The sequence below is a fragment of the Mustelus asterias genome, chromosome 9 (genome assembly GCF_964213995.1).
Source record: "Mustelus asterias chromosome 9, sMusAst1.hap1.1, whole genome shotgun sequence".
Taxonomy (NCBI): Eukaryota; Metazoa; Chordata; class Chondrichthyes; order Carcharhiniformes; family Triakidae; genus Mustelus; species Mustelus asterias.
The window spans coordinates 101,911,664-101,931,586 of NC_135809.1; the positions used below are offsets into that span (position 1 = coordinate 101,911,664).

At 44.1% G+C, this 19,923-nt stretch overlaps 1 protein-coding gene across 1 annotated transcript in view; it reads right to left on the minus strand.

Moving 5' to 3' along the window:
- swap70b (switching B cell complex subunit SWAP70b) overlaps positions 1–19,923 on the minus strand; it is a 141,840-nt gene that overhangs the window by 110,535 nt on the left and 11,382 nt on the right. The window contains exon 2 of the mRNA XM_078220708.1: positions 12,121–12,261. Within this exon, the coding sequence (XP_078076834.1) occupies positions 12,121–12,261 (141 nt within the window). The remainder of the gene's footprint in view (positions 1–12,120; positions 12,262–19,923) is intronic.

Consider the following 19,923-nt stretch of genomic DNA (forward strand, 5'->3'; position numbering starts at 1 on the left):
ACGAACCATTACTGCATTGCAAATTGTTAAATTCTCCAAGGATAATTACTTCTGCTGCACAATCTTCACCAAAGAAACCATTGACTGGTTGATCAAAATAAATTCCAAAAGGTTAATTCTATTCTCTGCATCTTCAGAGTTTTTCTAACCAAGTGTGAAATGTACGAGAACAATCATTAATGTCTGGACATTTTATTTGTCCAGTTGACCAAAATTTTAAACTGTATAAAGCTATCCTGTAGACCCAAATAAGTTACACAAGCACATTTCAGCTCAGTTGGAAGCTAAGTAACTTGCTTATTTTTAAGAAAATAGGTAAGTTACTGGTTTCTCTCTCTCTGCATTTCAAATCATGCCAGCATCATTAAGCCTTTTTAAGCGCTAGAGAAAAAGTTATTTTTTTCCCACACCACACTTTCATTTTAATTGTTTGGAATCCAATAACTACTAAGCTTCTAGGTACTTCAACCTCTGTTTTTAATTTCTAGCTTCACTGAAGACCGGAATTTTAAAATGTATGTATTCCCAATCTCCCTGGCTGGAAAAGCATTATGCCAGCTCACATGAAACTTTTCAGTTTACCAGCTATCATTATAGCTGCTACCCATCAGGAGCGAAGTTCCCATCTCAAGATAGTCTAAGGGCGGCACGGTAGTACAGTGGTTAGCACTTCTACCTCGGTGACCCGGATAAATTCTGGCCTCAGGTCACTGTGTGGAATTGGCACATTCTCCCTGTCTCTGTGTGGGTTTCCGCCGGGTGCTCTGGTTACTTGAAAGATGTGCAGGTTAGGTTGATTGGCCGTGACAAATTGCCCCTTGGTGTCAGGGGGATTCGCAAGGTAAATATGCGGGGTTATGGGGAAAGGGCCTGGGTGGGATTGTTGCCAGTGCAGGCTCGATGGGCCGAATGATCTCCTTCTGCACGGTGGGAATTCTATGATACCTGAGACCTTCACATTTCTTCCCATAAAAACATCCATCCAAATTACAATTCAGGTCTTCTTTTTGGATCAACTGTGCCACCCATGTGTAGAGTGCCTGGTTAAGATAACATGGAGTTGGTCCAACTTCCTCTGGTATGTCTTCATTATTCTCTCGTCAAGCAAATCAGAGGCATTGCTGTCTGTGTAAGCTCACCAACTTCACACATGACTACAATTTAATGTGAGGAATCCACATCACACACATCCCCCCCCCCACCACCATCCATATTTTTTTCTTTAAAATAACTGGAACAGAGGGAATTTAAATATTTACCTCACCTTCAAAATTCAAAGTAAAAACTGCAAACCAAATGTTTGTGTTTGAATTAAATGTTGTGGCCCCTCCCTTGGTTAACTACTCCAATATAATTATCTGGGATATCTATCTATATTCTAGGGTTCTGTGCATAGAATAATTGTCAGCCAAGGTCCAGTGGTAGCATTTTCACCAGAATCCGAAGGCTCTGGTTTCAACTGCTACTCTCAAGACATTTAAGCAAACAATCTGGACCATCACTCCCTCACAGTCCTGTTTTATCACCATCTTCCTGATGAGACATTCAACTGAGGCCACCTCTGCCATCTCACGCGTTTCTATTTACAGAAGAGCAAAGCATGCTCTTGGTAGCTGGCCAACATGATCATTCTGTCTACAAATTTGGGTAAACACAGTAAGAAGTTTAACAACACCAGGTTAAAGTCCAACAGGTTTATTTGGTGGCTTTTGCTACCAAATAAACCTGTTGGACTTTAACCTGGTGTTGTTAAATTACTTACTGTGTTTACCCCAGTCCAACGCCGGCATCTCATCACAAATTTGGGTGCCATACTTCCCTACAATAGTGACTATGCTTCATAGGAACTTAATTGGATGTTAAGCACTTTGATACAGTCTTAGGTGATGAAAAACACAATGGATGAAATTCTCCAAAAAATTTCCCAAGTGTCATAACAATGAGAAACATGGGGTGAACAGTGCCGTTGTCTCAGGCGTGCTCCGCATCACAATCTTTCAACATTCGGTGCAATGAAAGAGCCTTCATGCAAATCATGCCGTCATGGAGACTCAACCGAAGTGACGACTGCTGGTGCGCCATTAAGCAGGGGGAGCTGCATTTAAATGCCCCACTGTAGCCACAGTCAGTCACGCCAGGAAGATGGCATTGCACAGAGCAGCTCCACGCTTCACAGAAGGAGAGTTGGAGTGACTGCTGGACACCGTGGAGGAGAGGAGGGCCATCTTGTTCTCCTAAGACTGTCGACAACCCAGGGGTCAGACCAGCAATGTGGCCTGGGAAGTGATGGCAGTGGCTGTCAGTGCCCGTGCACTGACATGGAGGACAGCTGGCAATGTCCAAAGAAAACAAATGACCTTGTTCGAGTAGCAAGGGTGAATGTCCATCCTGTATTGGCACCAGTCCTGCCTATCGCACCTGGGATGTCCATGTTGATCCGCTCCCTGACACATGGCCTTCCAGCACCCCATCCCCTAGCACCTTCCTCCAACCTCTCGGGCACCCCCATTGCAACCCCTGCCTGCTGAGACACAGCCCCAACATATGCGACCCGATTGCACCCTTACAGCTATCCCCGCAGGAGAAGATGGCCCATAACAGGAGGGAGTGGGAGAAGACCGGCAGTGGAGTTCCCGAGCTGGATCTCCTGACTCCCTTTCAGAAGCGTGCTACAAAGCTGTCAGGGGAGGCTAAGGAGAGAGCCAAGACTGACTGTCAGGTCGGCATGCGCCAAGGAAGTGGGGAGCCACAAAACCTTCATTCATATGACCTTTCTCAACTAAGTTGCAATCTTCCCAGAGACTTGTCCCTCCCTTGCACTGAACCAGGTATCTTCTGTTGCAGGAGATGACCCAATGAGACTGGCCTCCCCCACGGCCCCCACTGCGACCCCGTCGACACCTTGGAGGGTAGCTCTGAGAAAACCTCCAAGGAAGGCACCAAGCAGACGATACAGGCATCACCCACACCATCCGCCAGCGCAGACATATGTCCCACCATGGTGACTGTTAGCGGTGAGGCTTCTGGGGCACTTTCTGGTGAGTACCATACAGTCATACATGAACATCAGGTTGAGGTGGGAACGCCTGAGGGATCAAACACACAGAGCTCTGCCAGATCCAAGGAAACAGCAGGCCCCTAGTCAGGTGCTGGGCCACTGGAATCAGTTCTTCAGAAGCTGCTGGAGATGCAGAGACAGAGCCGGGGATTGCAGGAGGGGATATCAGCAACATTTCAGCAACTGCAAGGTTGTTTGGAAGAGTCCCACAGCCTTCAGGTGCAGGAGGTGGTGCTGAAATTGCATGGCAACCAGGCCAACACAGCAAGGGTGGCGGCTGCAGTAGAAAGCCTGGGGCAGGAAATGGTAGCCGTGGGTGGCAGGGTCCAAGGCATGGCCAAGTCTCAAAGGACCACGGCTGAGGGCCTCGGAGATATGCTCGCGATACAGTGGGCCATGTCTGCTGGCTTCGTGACGCCCTAATGTCTGCCGGGGCCCTCCATATCCCGGTCCCCCAGAGGACGCCTGCCAAGGGCATCAGAGACCATCAGGCGCAGAAAACTGCTGACCACATCCACCTCTGATGTGCATCCTCAGGGGGCACCTAGTCAAGATTAAAATGTTGTAGGGTCACCAAGACAGCATGGGTGAAGGCAGATACTGTAGTTAGAGGATAGGGTAATATGCCCTGTAAATAATCAATGTTCTTGCACCCCACAGCTGAGATGTCTCTGTCTGAGATTTGCCTCCCACAGGGAGTTTCATACCCTTACCATACTCAAAGGCTCAGAGCCTCATTGGATGCAAGAAAGGCCCTTAGAGTGTGCACCGACAATACCTACCGCAGATCCCAGTGCCAAGCACCGGTGTCAGATCCCTGACTGCTGCGGTACTCAAAGTGCTCATCCAAAAACACCCCCACTGTTGACGTGGGTCTCAGCGGTCTGAGCTTCTCTGCCCCAGTCCCCATCAGCTTCCCAGCAGTCCTAACAGTGGGGGCCCTGTAAGCCCACAGTGACAAACATCCTGGGATGGCATCCTCCACACCCACTGGACACTAGGACCAGCTCCCCCAGTGCCACCCCTCACCGCCGAGACATTGGGCTGCATGCTGGTTTCCCCGACCATCACGCAGAAGTGGGCCTGGGCACCAGTGTTCAGTCAGAAAACAGGTAGGAGTCAGACTTCTGTTGCATCAGGGCATCACAGCGTGCCACATAGCAAGTCGTCACCACCCTCCTGCCTTGTCTAGTAACTCGCTAACATGACCAATCCTGATGTAATGGCAATGGGACTCATGATGGAGGTGTGGACAAGGGATGGGGGTCACCTGGAGGGTGCCTGGTCCCCCTCCCTCTCCTCCAGGATGTCTCCCCGCTGCTGCGTCAGGTTGTGGAGCGCACAGCAGACCACGACGATGTGGGAGACCTTCAGGGGGCTGTACTGGAGGGCTCCACTGCATCTTCTGCAGCACAATGCACTGCTCGACAAGAAATGGGTGGCAGCATGGGCCTCATTGTAGCGGGTCTCTGTCTCGGTCTCAGGCCTCCACACTGTCATCATCAGCCATGACCGCAGCAGGTAGCCCTTGTCCCCCACAAGCCATCTCGGAAGCCTGGTGTGGTCCCTGAATACCCCAGGGATGTCCAAGCTGTGCAGAATGTAGCTATCGTGCATGCTCCCTGGATGGCGTGCACACACCTGCATGATATTGATCTGGTAGCCACATATTACCTGGACATTCAGGGAGTGGAACCCCTTCTGATTAATAAAGGGCAACTCGTGATCCCACGGGGCTCACAGGATGATGTGTGTGCCGTCAACAGCTCCCTTCACATGGGGCACCCAAGCCTGGGCACCCGTTGGCCCGGTCCACGTCAAACTGGATGTAGTTGGCTGTCCAGGAGTACAGGGCATCCGTCACCTCACAGATGCACTTGTGTGCAGACGACTGGGAGATGCCACAGAGATCTCCACTGGAGGCATGGAAGGACCCGGTGGCGAAGAGGTTGAGGGCCGTCGTGACCTTCACTGCCAATGGGAGCGGGTGTCCACCTGCCCCACGGAGGTGCTAGGTCTGCCTCCCTGCTGAGACGCAGTCTCAGTGTCCGGCAGCTCATTAAAGGACAAGCAGGTCCAACAGAGCTGGTGTCTCCATCTTCACCATCCTCTGGAACTCCCCTTTGGGCCAATGGGCAGCCACATCCTGGCCCCGACCAGCGGTCCCTTGTCTTCCTGCTGTGGCTTCTAGTTTGGGCTGGCCTTGCCGCAGGCTGCCATCTCCCTCATCCACCACAACAGCCATGAGTATAACCTCCAACTCTGCTGGCTGTAATATGAAATCTATTGTTGCTCTGGGGTTAGAGCCGGGGAGAGAGAAGGGGAAGGGGAGGGGGAGAGAGAAAGAGGGGAGAGAGGGGAGGAGACAGTCCATAACGGTATTTATTCATCCTGGGTTCCTCACTCCCTCCCAGCAACCCATGCTCCATGAATCTGGACGCCGGCAACCTGACACTACCTCAATGGGTTGCTGACAAATGTAGAAATAGGGAGATAGGGAAGATTAATGTGTGGCTTGAACCAAGGTGCAGGAGGAAGGGCTTCAGATTTTGGGGCATTATAGCAGTTCTGGGGCAGGGTACAAAAATTAATTTTAAAACAGTGGCTTGCACCTCCGCACTAGGACCAATAGCTTCACAGGGTGGTGACTACTGTGCTTAGGAGCAGGCCGTGGAGTGGGATCTATCAGGGACTATGAGGGTATTACAGAGGGTACTTAGAAGCACAGGGCAAGGCTAGAATACTTAATGCGTACTTTGTAACAGAATTTACTAAAGAAGAGACTGCTGACCAAATAGCAATAGAAGCAGAGAAGGGAGAGGTAATGGATGGGGTGTAATTTGATAGCCAGGATATACTAGAAAGACTGGCTATGCACAGAGTGGATAAACTGCCTGGTTTGGGTAGCTTGCATCCAAGGATGCAAAAGGAGGTGAATGTTGAGATAGTGGGAGTACTTGCTATAATCTTCTAATCTTCCCTAGTCATGGGGGAGGTGCCAGAAAGTTTGAATGTCCTTTCACCCTTTACAAGAAAGGGTCCAAGGACATTCCTGACAGCCACAGGCCAGTCAGTTTAACATCAGCAGTGGGAAAGATTTTAGAAACAATAATCAGGGAACAAAATCACAGGCACTTAGAACATAGAACATAGAACAGTACAGCACAGAACAGGCCCTTCGGCCCACGATGTTGTCCCGAGCTTTATCTGAAACCAAGATCAAGCTATCCCACTCCCTATCATCCTGGTGTGCTCCATGTGCCTATCCAATAACCGCTTAAATGTTCCTAAAGTGTCTGACTCCACTATCACTGCAGGCAGTCCATTCCACACCCCAACCACTCTCTGCGTAAAGAACCTACCTCTGATATCCTTCCTATATCTCCCACCACGAACCCTATAGTTATGCCCCCTTGTAATAGCTCCATCTACCCGAGGAAATAGTCTTTGAACGTTCACTCTATCTATCCCCTTCATCATTTTATAAACCTCTATTAAGTCTCCCCTCAGCCTCCTCCGCTCCAGAGAGAACAGCCCTAGCTCCCTCAACCTTTCCTCATAAGACCTACCCTCCAAACCAGGCAGCACCCTGGTAAATCTCCTCTGCACTCTTTCCAGCGCTTCCACATCCTTCTTATAGTGAGGTGACCAGAACTGCACACAATATTCCAAATGTGGTCTCACCAAGGTCCTGTACAGTTGCAGCATAACCCCACGGCTCTTAAACTCCAACCTCCTGTTAATAAAAGCTAACACACTATAGGCCTTCTTCACAGCTCTATCCACTTGAGTGGCAACCTTTAGAGATCTGTGGATATGGACCCCAAGATCTCTCTGTTCCTCCACAGTCTTCAGAACCCTACCTTTAACCCTGTAATCCACATTTAAATTAGTCCTACCAAAATGAATCACCTCACATTTATCAGGGTTAAACTCCATTTGCCATTTTTCAGCCCAGCTTTGCATCCTATCTATGTCTCTTTGCAGCCTACAACAGCCCTCCACCTCATCCACTACTCCACCAATCTTGGTGTCATCAGCAAATTTACTGATCCACCCTTCAGCCCCCTCCTCTAAGTCATTAATAAAAATGACAAAGAGCAGAGGACCAAGCACTGATCCCTGTGGCACTCCGCTAGCAACCTGCCTCCAATCCAAAAATTTTCCATCCACCACCACCCTCTGTCTTCGATCAGACAGCCAGTTACCTATCCAATCGGCCAACTTTCCCTCTATCCCACACTTCCTCAGTTTCATCATAAGCCGACCATGGGGGACTTTATCAAACGCCTTACTAAAATCCATGTATATGACATCAACTGCCCTACCTTCATCAACACACTTAGTTACCTCCTCAAAAAATTCAATCAAATTTGTGAGGCACGACTTGCTCTTCACGAATCCGTGCTGACTATCCCGGATTAATCCGCACCTTTCTAAATGGTCGTAAATCCCATCCCTAAGGACCTTTTCCATCAATTTACCAACCACCGAAGTAAGACTAACCGGTCTATAATTACCAGGGTCATTTCTATTCCCTCTCTTAAACAGAGGAACAACATTCGCCACTCTCCAGTCCTCTGGCACCATCCCCTTGGACAGTGAGGACCCAAAGATCAAAGCCAAAGGCTCTGCCATCTCATCCCTTGCCTCCCAAAGAATCCTAGGATATATTTCATCAGGCCCAGGGGACTTATCAGGCCCTTAAGTTTATTCAAAACTGCCAGTACATCCTCCCTCCGAACATCTATTTCCTCCAGCCTATTAGCCTGTAACACCTTCTCTTCCTCAAAAACATGGCCCCTCTCCTTGGTGAACACTGAAGAAAAGTATTCATTCATCACCTCGCCTATCTCTACTGACTCCATACACAAGTTCCCACTACTGTCCTTGATCGGCCCTAACCTCACCCTGGTCATTCTTTTATTCCTCACATAAGAGTAAAAAGCTTGGAGAGGTTTGAGTTCATTAAGGCAAGCCAGCACAAATTTATCAAGGCAAATCATGCTTGACTAATTTAATTGAATTTTTTGAAGAGTGCAGTGGATTTTAAGGAAATGCTTCACAATGTACCACATAAAAGGTTGGTTAACACAATTGAGACACAGTGATTGGAGAATCAGTGTTAGCTTGGATTAAAAACTGGTTTAAGAACAGAAATTAACAAATGGAAAATGTCAGACAATGGTGTTCTCCACGGGCAGAGCTTGCTCCACTATTTTTATGCTATATATAAATGATCTGGATATTGAAATGCAGAGTAGAATTTCAAAAGTTGCCACACCTCCAAGTTTGTTGTAATTAGCAAAGTATGAGGATGTGACACAAGTCACCTGTAAAAGGGTAATAGGTTAATTGAATGGATAAACCTGTGGCAGATGGAATTTAATTCAGAGAAATTTGAGGTGATGCATTTTGACAGAAGGGATAGGGAGAGGCTATGTAGACTAAATGACACAGTTCTAAAGAATGAGAAGGGACAGATGGACTTAGGGGATCATTTGCATAGATCTCTGAAGTTGGCAAGATATTGTGAGAATGGTTGGCAAAATCTGCATAATGTTGGGCTTCGTAGATAGAAGTGAAGTAGAAAGCAAGACACTGAATCTCTGGTTAGGCCACAACTTGAGTATTGTGTCACGTTCTGGTCATCACACTTTAGGAAAAATGTGAGGGTCCTTGGAAGGGTGCAGAAGGGATTTGTCAGAACGGTTCCAGGGCTGGAAGATTTTAATTCCAAGGTTAGGTCGGAGAAGTTGAGGTTGCTGCCCTTGGAGCAAAGGAGATTGAGGGGAGATTTGATAGGCGTACAAGATTAACCAAGCTAGACAAAGAAAAGCTGTTCCCACTAACTGATCATAAAAGGCCCATGGGACACAGGTTTAAGATTTTGAGCAAAAGATATGAGTTGATGTGAGGAAGAATTTGGTTTTTACACAACGAGTGGTAATGACCTGGAACTCCCTGCCTTCTAGAGTGGTGAAAATAGATGATCAATGATTGATCATCTATTTTCACCACTCTAGAAAGCTAGAGTTTGGACATGATGGGCCACGTTCCCCCTAACTGGAATTCTCTTTTTTTCAGCGATATCATGAGTTCCCTTTTAAAAAACTGTCTTTTGAAAGGCAGTTGCAACGCCTGACTATCCACATTGACAGTTTGTTCTGGAAAGCGGTGACTCTCTTGTGCAATATATCCTGGCACCTGACCTAACTTCTTCTAATTTTGGTTTTCAGCAAGTTTATAGTTTTGCTGATTCTATCCATCTTAAATAACCAGTGTTGTAACCAATCTTTTCCAAATTTTAAGATAAACATCCCTCTAATCCAGTATTTCTTAGAAGTAAATAAACGTTATTCTTAAAGCCTATTCACATAACTAAGCTTTGGACTCTGGTTGCTCCCCTCGCAGATGAATTCTTGTTTATTTTTAATTTACAAGCTCAATCATTCCTCCTCTAAGCTTTTCTTTCCGAATCCTTCGGAGCTCAAAATACAGCCTCCTACACACAACCTCCCAAAATCTCAACCATGTCGAAATCAAGACTTGTTACAACAGTCTCCTACTCTAAATCATTACTTCCTGAGACAACAGATTCTTTAATGTTGATCTTCCTATTTCTTACAATCTTCAGTTTTAAAAGTCAAAATTTGAATCCCCTAATGAACTTTGTTTTAAAATTCATTTTGAACAGCATTGTACTTGTCAAACTTATTAAGCACAAACATTTAACCTTCAGACTACACCAATTTGGAGGGGCACTTTAATTGTAATTCATTTTTAAATAAGTAAGACATTTTAATATGTCATTCTTCTTGATTGACAGAAATCTTTCTGGGCTTTAAACTACATTTTAATATATTATTTAGTTTACTTCATTAATGCAGTTAAATTCTTGGTGCCAAAAGCCTATGATAGAAACTTTGGACATTTAGTTCATGAAGAAACCAGCACACTATTTAGAACATTGAGAAAATGATGCGAGGACGACAAGTTAATAAATTACTTTAAGTATTTTTTTGTTTCAGTAATTGAACATTATATAATTTCAGTATTTTATCTTTTTTTAAAAATAGGATTCCTATGTTATGTCTCTTTGTCCAAGTTTAAAATTTTAAATGATCTTGTTTGCTTTCTCAAATACAAATGACTTGTTTATCTAAGGGAGCATAAACTGCCTGCCCTTTAACAAGGCATTCTTTGTTTTTGTAGGGCAATTATGGAGAACTGCCCAGATCTATGGTTTCAGCTGGGTGTGTGGTACAATAGGAAAAATGTGTTTCCTGAAGTCTACAAAAAAAAAAGTACAGAAATATTCTTGTGGTCATTACACAAACAACTAAGAAAAAAGCAGTGTGCGGAATCGAAATGCGAGTCAAGGGAGGGGAAGGGAAATAGTACAATCTCCAAATAAGCGGATTGACTTCCTTGAATGTCATTGTGGTATTTTCAATTGTGAGACTTAGAATGGAGGAAGAAGGATTTTTTTTTAAAAAAGAAATCTGCTTCCTCTGTTTTCATTTTTTAGAATATATGATTACGATGGCTTTCTGATGAATGGACATCAACCTGAAACATTAACTCTTTCTTTCGCCACAGGTGTTGCCTAGCCTGTCGTATTTCCAGCATTTGTTCTTATTTCAGATTTCCAGCATCCATTGCATTTTGCTTTTATGCTATTAAGACGGCAATGGAACTAAAATATAGACTCTTCTTGGATGTGATGGCAATGCTGGAATTTAGCACTGAGATTGACAAAGTGAAGCAATTTACTCCAATGGCATTGGCTATTTTCCTTCTGCATGGTATGTATACAAGGTTAAAAAAAATCAGGTTCACTCACATAGAGAAAGAGCTTACATTTATGTAGTGCATTTATCTTGGGACATTCCAAAATGCTTCACAGCAATGAAGTACTTTTTGAAGTGCAGGAACATTTGGCATGGAGAAAAATGTGACAGCCAATTTGTATATAGAAAGGACCCATCAACAGTAATGAAGTAAATGACCAGCTAATCTGTTTTCAGTGATGTTGTTTTATGGTTAAATGTTGGCCAAGATACCAGGAGAACAATCCTGCTCTTAGTCAAACCCATGGGTTTGCCATCCCAGACATCAAGGGGCAATTTAGCATGGCCAATCCACCTAACCTGCACATCTTTGTGGCTGTGGGAGGAAACCCAAGCACCCGGAGAAAACCCATATAGACATAGGGAGAATGTGAAAACTCCACACAGACAGTCACCCAAGGTCGGAATTGAACCTGGGTACCTGGCACTGTGAGGCAGCAGTGTTAATCACTGTGCCACCCATCAGGATGATGATAGTTTCCAGAAAGATCCTGAGTGGCACAAATGTTGAGCCAGAGCCCCACACAGCGGTGAAGGATTGGAAGGAAACCAGTGGCTCCACTGCCCCCACCCTTGTCCCAGCAGCATTGATTGAAAGGTTGCTAAGGAACGGGAAGAAAGCCAGATCTATGACACTAGGTTCAGCAGCACTGGCTCATCCCTTCCTGGGCAATGGCCAATAGTAAGTCTCCTCTACTTCCACGGATGGGGCCTACTACCTCACCGCTGCTGAGCTGTAGCTGATACTCTGGGGGAGGAAAGGCAGGAATGGGTCTGTGGCTGGATACCTCTGGTTCCAGCTAAAGAAAATGGCATTTCAATTACCAGGTGATTAAATAAATTAAGCAAAAACGCATGGTTCTGATGATCTGCTATATTCTTTTCATCTTTTTTTCAAACTTCTTGCTTTAAAATAATTCCAACTTCACTTAATCCTTCACTTCCGCCGTCATCTCCTGCAATATGATCAGCCAGAGTTGGCAACCCTACACCTGAGAGGGTAGAAAGAGCTTCAGGTTTAAAGTTTCATCTGAAAGATGGCACCATCAACTTCTGACTCAGAAATGAGACTACCTTGGGGTCACATTCAAATAATATGTAGGCTCTAATTTTATTACAAGAGCTGCTAATCTATACAATGAATTGGTAAATCATAATTGCAAAACAAAATGAAGTTTTGGGTTATATACCAATTGATCAAAAAATTACCTTATCCAAGATAAACCTGTTCAAGTAGGGCATGTATCCCTGGTTGGAAACTGGTCCTTCATCATCATCCTTAAAGTGGTTTTCCAACGCCACTGGATTATGAGGTACTTGTAACACTGTACAAAGGCTGTGTGAAAGGACCTGTTTCAACAAAATTGAAAGCATTACAAAGCAGTTGTCATTTCTAGTGTCTGCAAATGAAATCTGACTAGATAATCAAACCGTCACATTAAAAGAAAACTTCAAGGAAAAAAACTTGCATTAGTACAGCAATGTTTTTGGGATGTTCAACAGTACAATCAACAGATTACTTTTGAAGAATAGTGTCAACATTTCATCTAAGTGCCGTTGGAAGTATGTCACATGGGGCAAACAGCGTTTGTCTTCTGCACAAGCAGCATTCCGAGATGAGCACAAACATGACTGCATAACAATCTGAAGGGACCGCACAGTCTAATAAGGCTATAAAAATGGAGGAATTTGAGGGAACACAGGTTAGGATTGTTATATAGGTAAATGGAATGAAAGTGGCTGCAGTTGGCATCAAGACTGAATGCAACATCAAAAAGCCCTCACAAAATGTAAGTCAATGGGAATCAGGGAAAAACTCTCCACTGGCTGAAAGCAGAATGTGTTGTATTTTGAGGCCAATCCTCAAGGTCAGGACATTGCTGCAGGGTTTCTCAGGATAGTATCCTAGGCCCAACCAACTTCAATTACATTCCCTTCATCATGAGGGCAAAAGTGGGCTGTTCACTGAAAATTACATTATTCAATTCCATTTACAATTCTTCAAATACCAATGTAGTCCCTGTATGCATGCAACAAGAGCCATACAACATTCAACCAAATAAAATATAACCATCTCCCCTTGACATTCAACGGCATTACTATTGCTGAAAGTCCCACCATTAACATCCTGGCTGTAATCATTCATAAGAAACTGAATTGGACCAACCATATATACTGTGGCTACAAAGAGCAGTAAGAAGTTTAACAACACCAGGTTAAAGTCCAACAGGTTTATTTGGTAGCAAAAGCCACACAAGCAGCCCCGAAGGGGCTTGGAGCTCCGAAAGCTTGTGTGGCTTTTGCTACCAAATAAACCCGTTGGACTTGAACCTGGTGTTGTTAAACTTCTTACTGTGTTTACCCCAGTCCAACGCCAGCATCTCCACATACAAAGAGCAGGTCAGAGGTTGGGAATTCTGAGTCGAGTAACTCACTTCCTGACTCCCCAAAGCCTGTCCTCCATCGACACGTCAGGAGTACGATGGAATGCTCTCTACTTGTCTGGATGAGCGCAGTTGCAACAACACTCAGGGAGAAGCTCAGCACCATCCAGGAGAAAAGCAGCCCACTTTATTGGCACCCCTGAAACATTCACTATCTTCACTATAAGCACACCATCGCTGCAGCATGTAGCATCTACATATTGCAGCAATTTGCCAAGTTTCCTTCAACAGCACTTTCCAAACACGTGACCTCTGCCACCCAGAACAATGGTGCAGGGAACACCACCACTGCTTGCAAGTTCCCTTCCAAATTACATACCATCCTGACTTGGAAATATATCACTGTTCCTTCACTGTTGCTGGTCAGAATCCTGGAACTCCCTCCCTAACAGCATGGTGGGTGTACCAACATCACATGGACTGCAGACGGTTAATAAAGATGGCTCACTACCAGCTTCTCAAAGGGATTTAGGGATATCCTTGCCAGCAATACCTCCATTCCATGAATGAACATAAATTAAAATCTGTCCACAGCGAGGTCAAATAAATGGGGAAAATATGACGAGATACTGTATTTTAGTAGTGTTGCTTGAGAGTGGAATGTTGTCTAGGGTACTTGCAGAACTCTTTCCTCTTCGTTGGATCGTGTCATGTGATCACTTATGCCCACTTAAGATAACCAGACCCCAGTTTTAAATCTCCCCTGAAAGTTGGCATCTGCAACAAACGGTAAAGCACTCCCTCAATGCCGTAAACATGAGTGTAGAATATGGGCTCAATGTTTTGGTGGGACCACAATCTCCTGACTCACTCAAAACTTCACAGTTAAATTATTTATTAACAGAGAATTGTACAACAGGTAAAAGTCTCCCTTTCTGACCTATACAAAAGCAGCTTATCTTTATCAAACAGAATTAGATTTTAATTTAAACACATTGGTAAACAATAATCCCTGTGGGAGTTCAATTTTAATGGTTGGAAATTTATCAAGTTAACAACCAAGGTGGCTATTTATAGAGATACAGTCAAGACTTCATAATTTTCTGTCCACAAACAATTATGTCATTTTTGTGGGTTCAGAGTGATTTTCTACATTATTCCAGCTCCAATGCACTCATTCAACAGGGAATTTCAAACCTACAGCACAGAAACTTAGGAAAGTATTGGACTGGAAAATAATGCTGTCCCACAGACTTCTAATCATCTACTCCAAACTATCCAATTTTCCCTGAACCTTTTCTATATTATCTGTCACCACTGCCCTCCTGTGCATTTCATTCCTCCCACCCATTACCCTCTGCATAGTTACATTGTGTGGAATCATTGTCTGTACCTTTAAGACGTGGCTGGCTTTAGAGATTCGCATTCTAATTAGTATTCTGTAACTTGATTTCTGTGTCTGTGCACTGTTTGAGAGCAGATATCCACTCCATCTGACGAAGGAGCAGTGCTCCAAAAGCTAATGGTATTTGCTACCAAATAAACCTGTTGGACTTTAACCTGGTGTTGTGAGACTTCTTACTGTAGTTTCATCGAAACAGTCTGTGCTCCTGGTTCCCTCACTCTACAGCTTGTGGCAATCTCAAGCATATCATTAAGCTTCAATTTATCTATTCCCTTTATTAAGGATCTTTGACTATCTCTCATGAACTTTATTCTCTCCAGTGTTTGTAACGATTAACACAAATCAAAGGTAACAAGGCACTTTTCAGTTGCTGAGTAATATTCAGAATAGCAACGAGATTTTTATTGGAACCCTGATTGTCACCAGGCATTTTTACAATGACGTGTACAGAGTGAACAGCAAACAGGTATAGGAAAACTATTGGATTAGACTCAGGATTTCTTGATTTCTCGAGGAATTAAGGGCTATGGGATTTCTCGAGGAATTAAGGGCTATGGGATTTCTCGAGGAATTAAGGGCTATTGGATTAGACTCAGGATTTCTTGATTTCTCGAGGAATTAAGGGCTATGGGGAGAGAGCGGGTAAATGGAGTTGAAATCAACCATGATTGAATGGTGGAGTGGACTCGATGGGCCGAATGGCCTTACTTCCGCTCCTATGTCTTATGGTCTTATGGTCTTAGGAACAAAATGATTCACATCATACGAATGTGCCATTTCGCAAAACTTCATAAATGATGTTCAGGAAACAAATTATCCAGGTGGTTTTAGATTTACTGCTAAATATTAATATTTGACTACAAGTTTTTAATAAGTATCCTCACCAGCCTTGATTTGGGTGGGGGCGAAATGTCAGCCAGGGTTCCTACACCATATTATCACATATAGAAATTGCTCATTTGGGCAAGATTGGACATGGCTATGATGTCACTCTATGGTTGAATATCCATAGTATCAAAGAGCTGCCAGCACATATGGAATTATATGCATACCAGCAACAATACTTTCATCGGGGTGGGAATAAAATATCACAGACTGACTTTTATTATTATTGGCCCAGATTTCATGTTGAAAACAATAGTAAAGCAAAGAGCGCTCACCATGATTTTAGTGTTCATCAACAGTTGCTACCAGAAGTACTCATATGTATAGTTAAATGCAGATGATGTTATCTGAATTAACTTGCTCTTCCACACAATGCGCTATTTCCTGATAGTCTTGTTGTTGAAATCCAAGTATGATAGTTAAATGTGGTGATCACCCACTAACCATCCATGAAACATGTCAGAAAAAGTTAAGGATGGTGTATTCAGGTAGAAGTGAATTTAACCACGAAGCAATAAAAATTCCCTCTGGTACTAAAAAATTAATTTTACAGGTATGGAGTCTCATTCCTTCAGCATTGATTTTTTAAGGAATAAAAGTGACTTTCCTTTTTCCATCTGTCTCTTTTACCTCTCTTAATTATGTTTCATTTCCAATCTTTGTTCTGCTTTCTGTATGTCAGTAGTTCCCAAGGTGGGATACATATATCCTGGACTCTAGGGAGTACTTTTCTCAAATTATATAATGGCAGATTTTCAGAGATGAGAATTTTCTTTACAACCTCAGGAGGCTTGCTGAACGCAAGTGTCTCTGGTACTCGGGTTCATGTGCCACCACTCACTTGCTCACTGCTCCTCAGGTTGTTTCTCTCCCGCACTTGCTAATACACACAACTGCATCTCACTGGTGCACCTATGAGCAGCAACTGCAGGGAAGAAACAACCTGTTGGAGGAGTATTGGGAAGATGAGTGACTGTGCATGAGCCTGAGCACCAGCGCACGAGCAGCGTGAGACCAGCAACTGTTGGCCAAAAGTCTGTCCAAGTGCTGCTTCACCCGTAAGTCATTGAACAACTGAGCGAACATGGAGGAGCTGGAGAATTTAAATTATTTTCAAATATAGCTATAGGAGTACAACAGAGAAAAAAATTATGTGCAATGTTTGCATCCAATGATTATATAACATGGCAAACTGTGCATCCCTATTACAGCTTTTTGGTTGTAATATTTCCAAAACCTGCAGCCATTAGAGGGATAGTTGAAAAAGAAATTGCCTGCAGGGATATGCAAACATTTAAATAAGGGTACCCAAAAAATATTTGGTAAACACTGTTGTATGTGGTTTAAATTGAATTTATATTCCCTGGTTTAGACTCAGTGAAAAATCTTCAAATCTTAATGATCAAAGAGCCTTGGCACTGTTTGCCCTACTTACACAGATCCCTATAGTGGGTGCTGCGCTAGACCAGATGCCTGAAGACAGCATTTCAATGCTTAAAAGACCGCACAGACTCTGGGCAACTGTCAGCATAGTGAATGGCAAGAAGTGTTCCTTCATCACCAACTTCAAAATCTGGCCATTAATTCTAAAGCAATCATTGCTTTGAAAAACCATAAATGGCATAGTTAATCGAAAGCCAAGATTGGGGCGGCACGGTAGCACAGTGGTTAGCACTGCTGCTTCACAGCTCCAGGGACCTGGGTTCGATTCCCGGCTTGGGTCACTGTCTGTGTGGAGTTTGCACATTCTCCTCGTGTCTGCGTGGGTTTCCTCCGGGTGCTCCAGTTTCCTCCCACAGTCCAAAGATGTGCGGGTTAGGTTGATTGGCCATGCTAAAATTGCCCCTTAGTGTCCTGAGATGCGTAGGTTAGAGGGATTAGCGGGTAATATGTGTGGGGATGTGGGGGTAGGGCCTGGGTGGGATTGTGGTCGGTGCACACTTGGTGGGCCGAATGGCCTGTTTCTGCACTGTAGGGTTTCTATTTCTATTCTATTTCTAATGCTTATTTCCAAGGTTCATTAACTACTACTTTAAAATTCAAGCAACGATCTGCAAGAATCACTAGACTAATCAACAGAAATCTCACACTTGATCATTATTTGGTGAACTCTGCTGAAACATGTCTGTATGTGGTTACGCATTTATTACACATAGAATTAGGCTAAACTGTAATAGTCAACCACTGCCTTCCCACACCTCCCATACAGTTGAATTATCAGGCATTCACTGTCAAAACTTCAACAATAACTTGCATTTTGCATAGCACCTTCGGCATAACACATCCCAAAGCACTTTACAAGTGCCTAATCAGTTGAATATTGATATTGAGAGGAGATGTGAGGACTGGTGATTGAAATCTTGGTTAAAGAAGAAAGATTTATTTATTTTTTATTCATCCGTGGGACATGGGCGTCACTGGCTGGCCAACATTTATTGCCCATCCCTAGTTGCCCTGGAGAAGGTGGTGGTGTGGGTTGACCCACACCCTCCGTGTGCTGTGGGTTGACCAACAATGCCTTTAGGAAGGGAATTCCAGGATTTTGACCCAGCAACTGTGAAGGAACGGTGATATATTTCCAAATCCAGACAACGAGTGCCTTGGAGGGGAACTTTCAGGTGGTGGTGTTCCCATGTATCTGCTGCCCTTGTCCTTCCAGATGGAAGTGTTCATGGGTTTGGAAGGTGCTGTCTAAGGATCTTTGGTGAATTGCTGCAGTGCATCATGTAATAGTGCACACTGCTGCTACTGAGTGTCAGTGGTGAAGGCAGTGGATGTTTGTAGATGTGGTGCCAATCAAGCGGACTGCCTTGTCCTGGATGGTGTCACTCTTCTTGAGTGTTGTTGGAGCTGCACCCATCCAGGCAAGTGGGGAGTATTCCATCACACTCCTGTATCTTAAAGGAGAAGCGATAGGCAAAGAGGTTTAGAGAGGGAATTGAAAGAGTTAGGTAACTGAAGGCATGGCCACCAATGATGGGGCGAAGGAAGTGGGGGTTCCACAAGGAGCAGAATTGGAAAAACACAGAGTTTCAAGAGCTTGAGGTTTGAATGTGAACATAATGATTATGTTCACATGATTATGATCTTCTCAATGGGTGGCATGGTAGCACAGTGTTTAGCACTGCTGCTTCACAGCTCCAGGGACCTGGTTCAATTCCCGGCTTGGGTCACTGTCTGTGTGGAGTTTGCACATTCTCCTCCTTTCTGTGTGGGTTTCCTCCGGGTGCTCCGGTTTCTTCCCACAGTCCAAAGATGTACGGGTTAGTTTGATTGGCCGTGCTAAAAATTGCCCCTTAGTGTCCTGAGATGCGTAGGTTATGGGGATTAGCGGTAAATATGTAGGGATATGGAGGTAGGGCCTGGGTGGGATTGTGGTCGGTGCAGACTTGATGGGCCAAATGGCCTCTTTCTACACTGTTGGGTTTCTATGATAAGTAATTTTAAAAATCAAGGCACTTGTTTTCTGGAAGCCAACATAAGGCAGCAAGCAGAGGGATGATAGCTGACTGAACTGTCAGTGCGAGTTAAGATACTGGCACTAGAGTTTGGATGAGGTTGAGTTTATGGAACATGGAAAATGTGAGGCTAACTTGGACAGTGATCAGAAGGTAACATAAGCATGGATGAGGGCTCCCGCAGAGATGGCGACAGGCAATATTAGAGATACAAGATGAAGACATGGGCTCGGAATCTCACTTCTGGGATTGCAAACAGTTTGAATCAGTTTGCGAATGTGATAAAAGACAGAATTTAATGATGGTAAGAGAATAATTTAATTGTTTAAACGTTTAATTAGAGGATATTTTCACTCATTTAGGGCTGACTAGTGGGCAAGCCAATCTGACAACACAGGTGGGAAAGGCCAAGCGAGTTGGGGCTGAGGTAGAGTTGGGCATCAATGTACATGTGGAACCTAATGTCATATCTTTGGATGTTGTAATCATTATGTCAATAAGACATGAAATAATTAATCACTAAACCAGGGGACTTGCAGATAGAAACTTGTTATTCCAACAAACCCATTTCACACCTGGGACTGTCCAAGTCCATTTCAAAAGGGGACAATTGACGGGAGATTGGACATCACTCACATCTTTTAAAGCTTACACCTCTAGTGGAGTCAGAAGGTCTGCCCAGACTTCCCAACACAAGATCCTCAACATGGATGGTAAATCTTTCAAAAGCTAATGGGGTTGGGACATTATCAGTCCTGAAACTATAGGCAGTTCCAGACACTAAATAAACATCCCTTTTGACACAATTTTTCAGAAGGAAGATCACATGACTTGAGTGAGCATTTTGAAATCCCTATATTCCTTTGAGAAACTCTCAGTC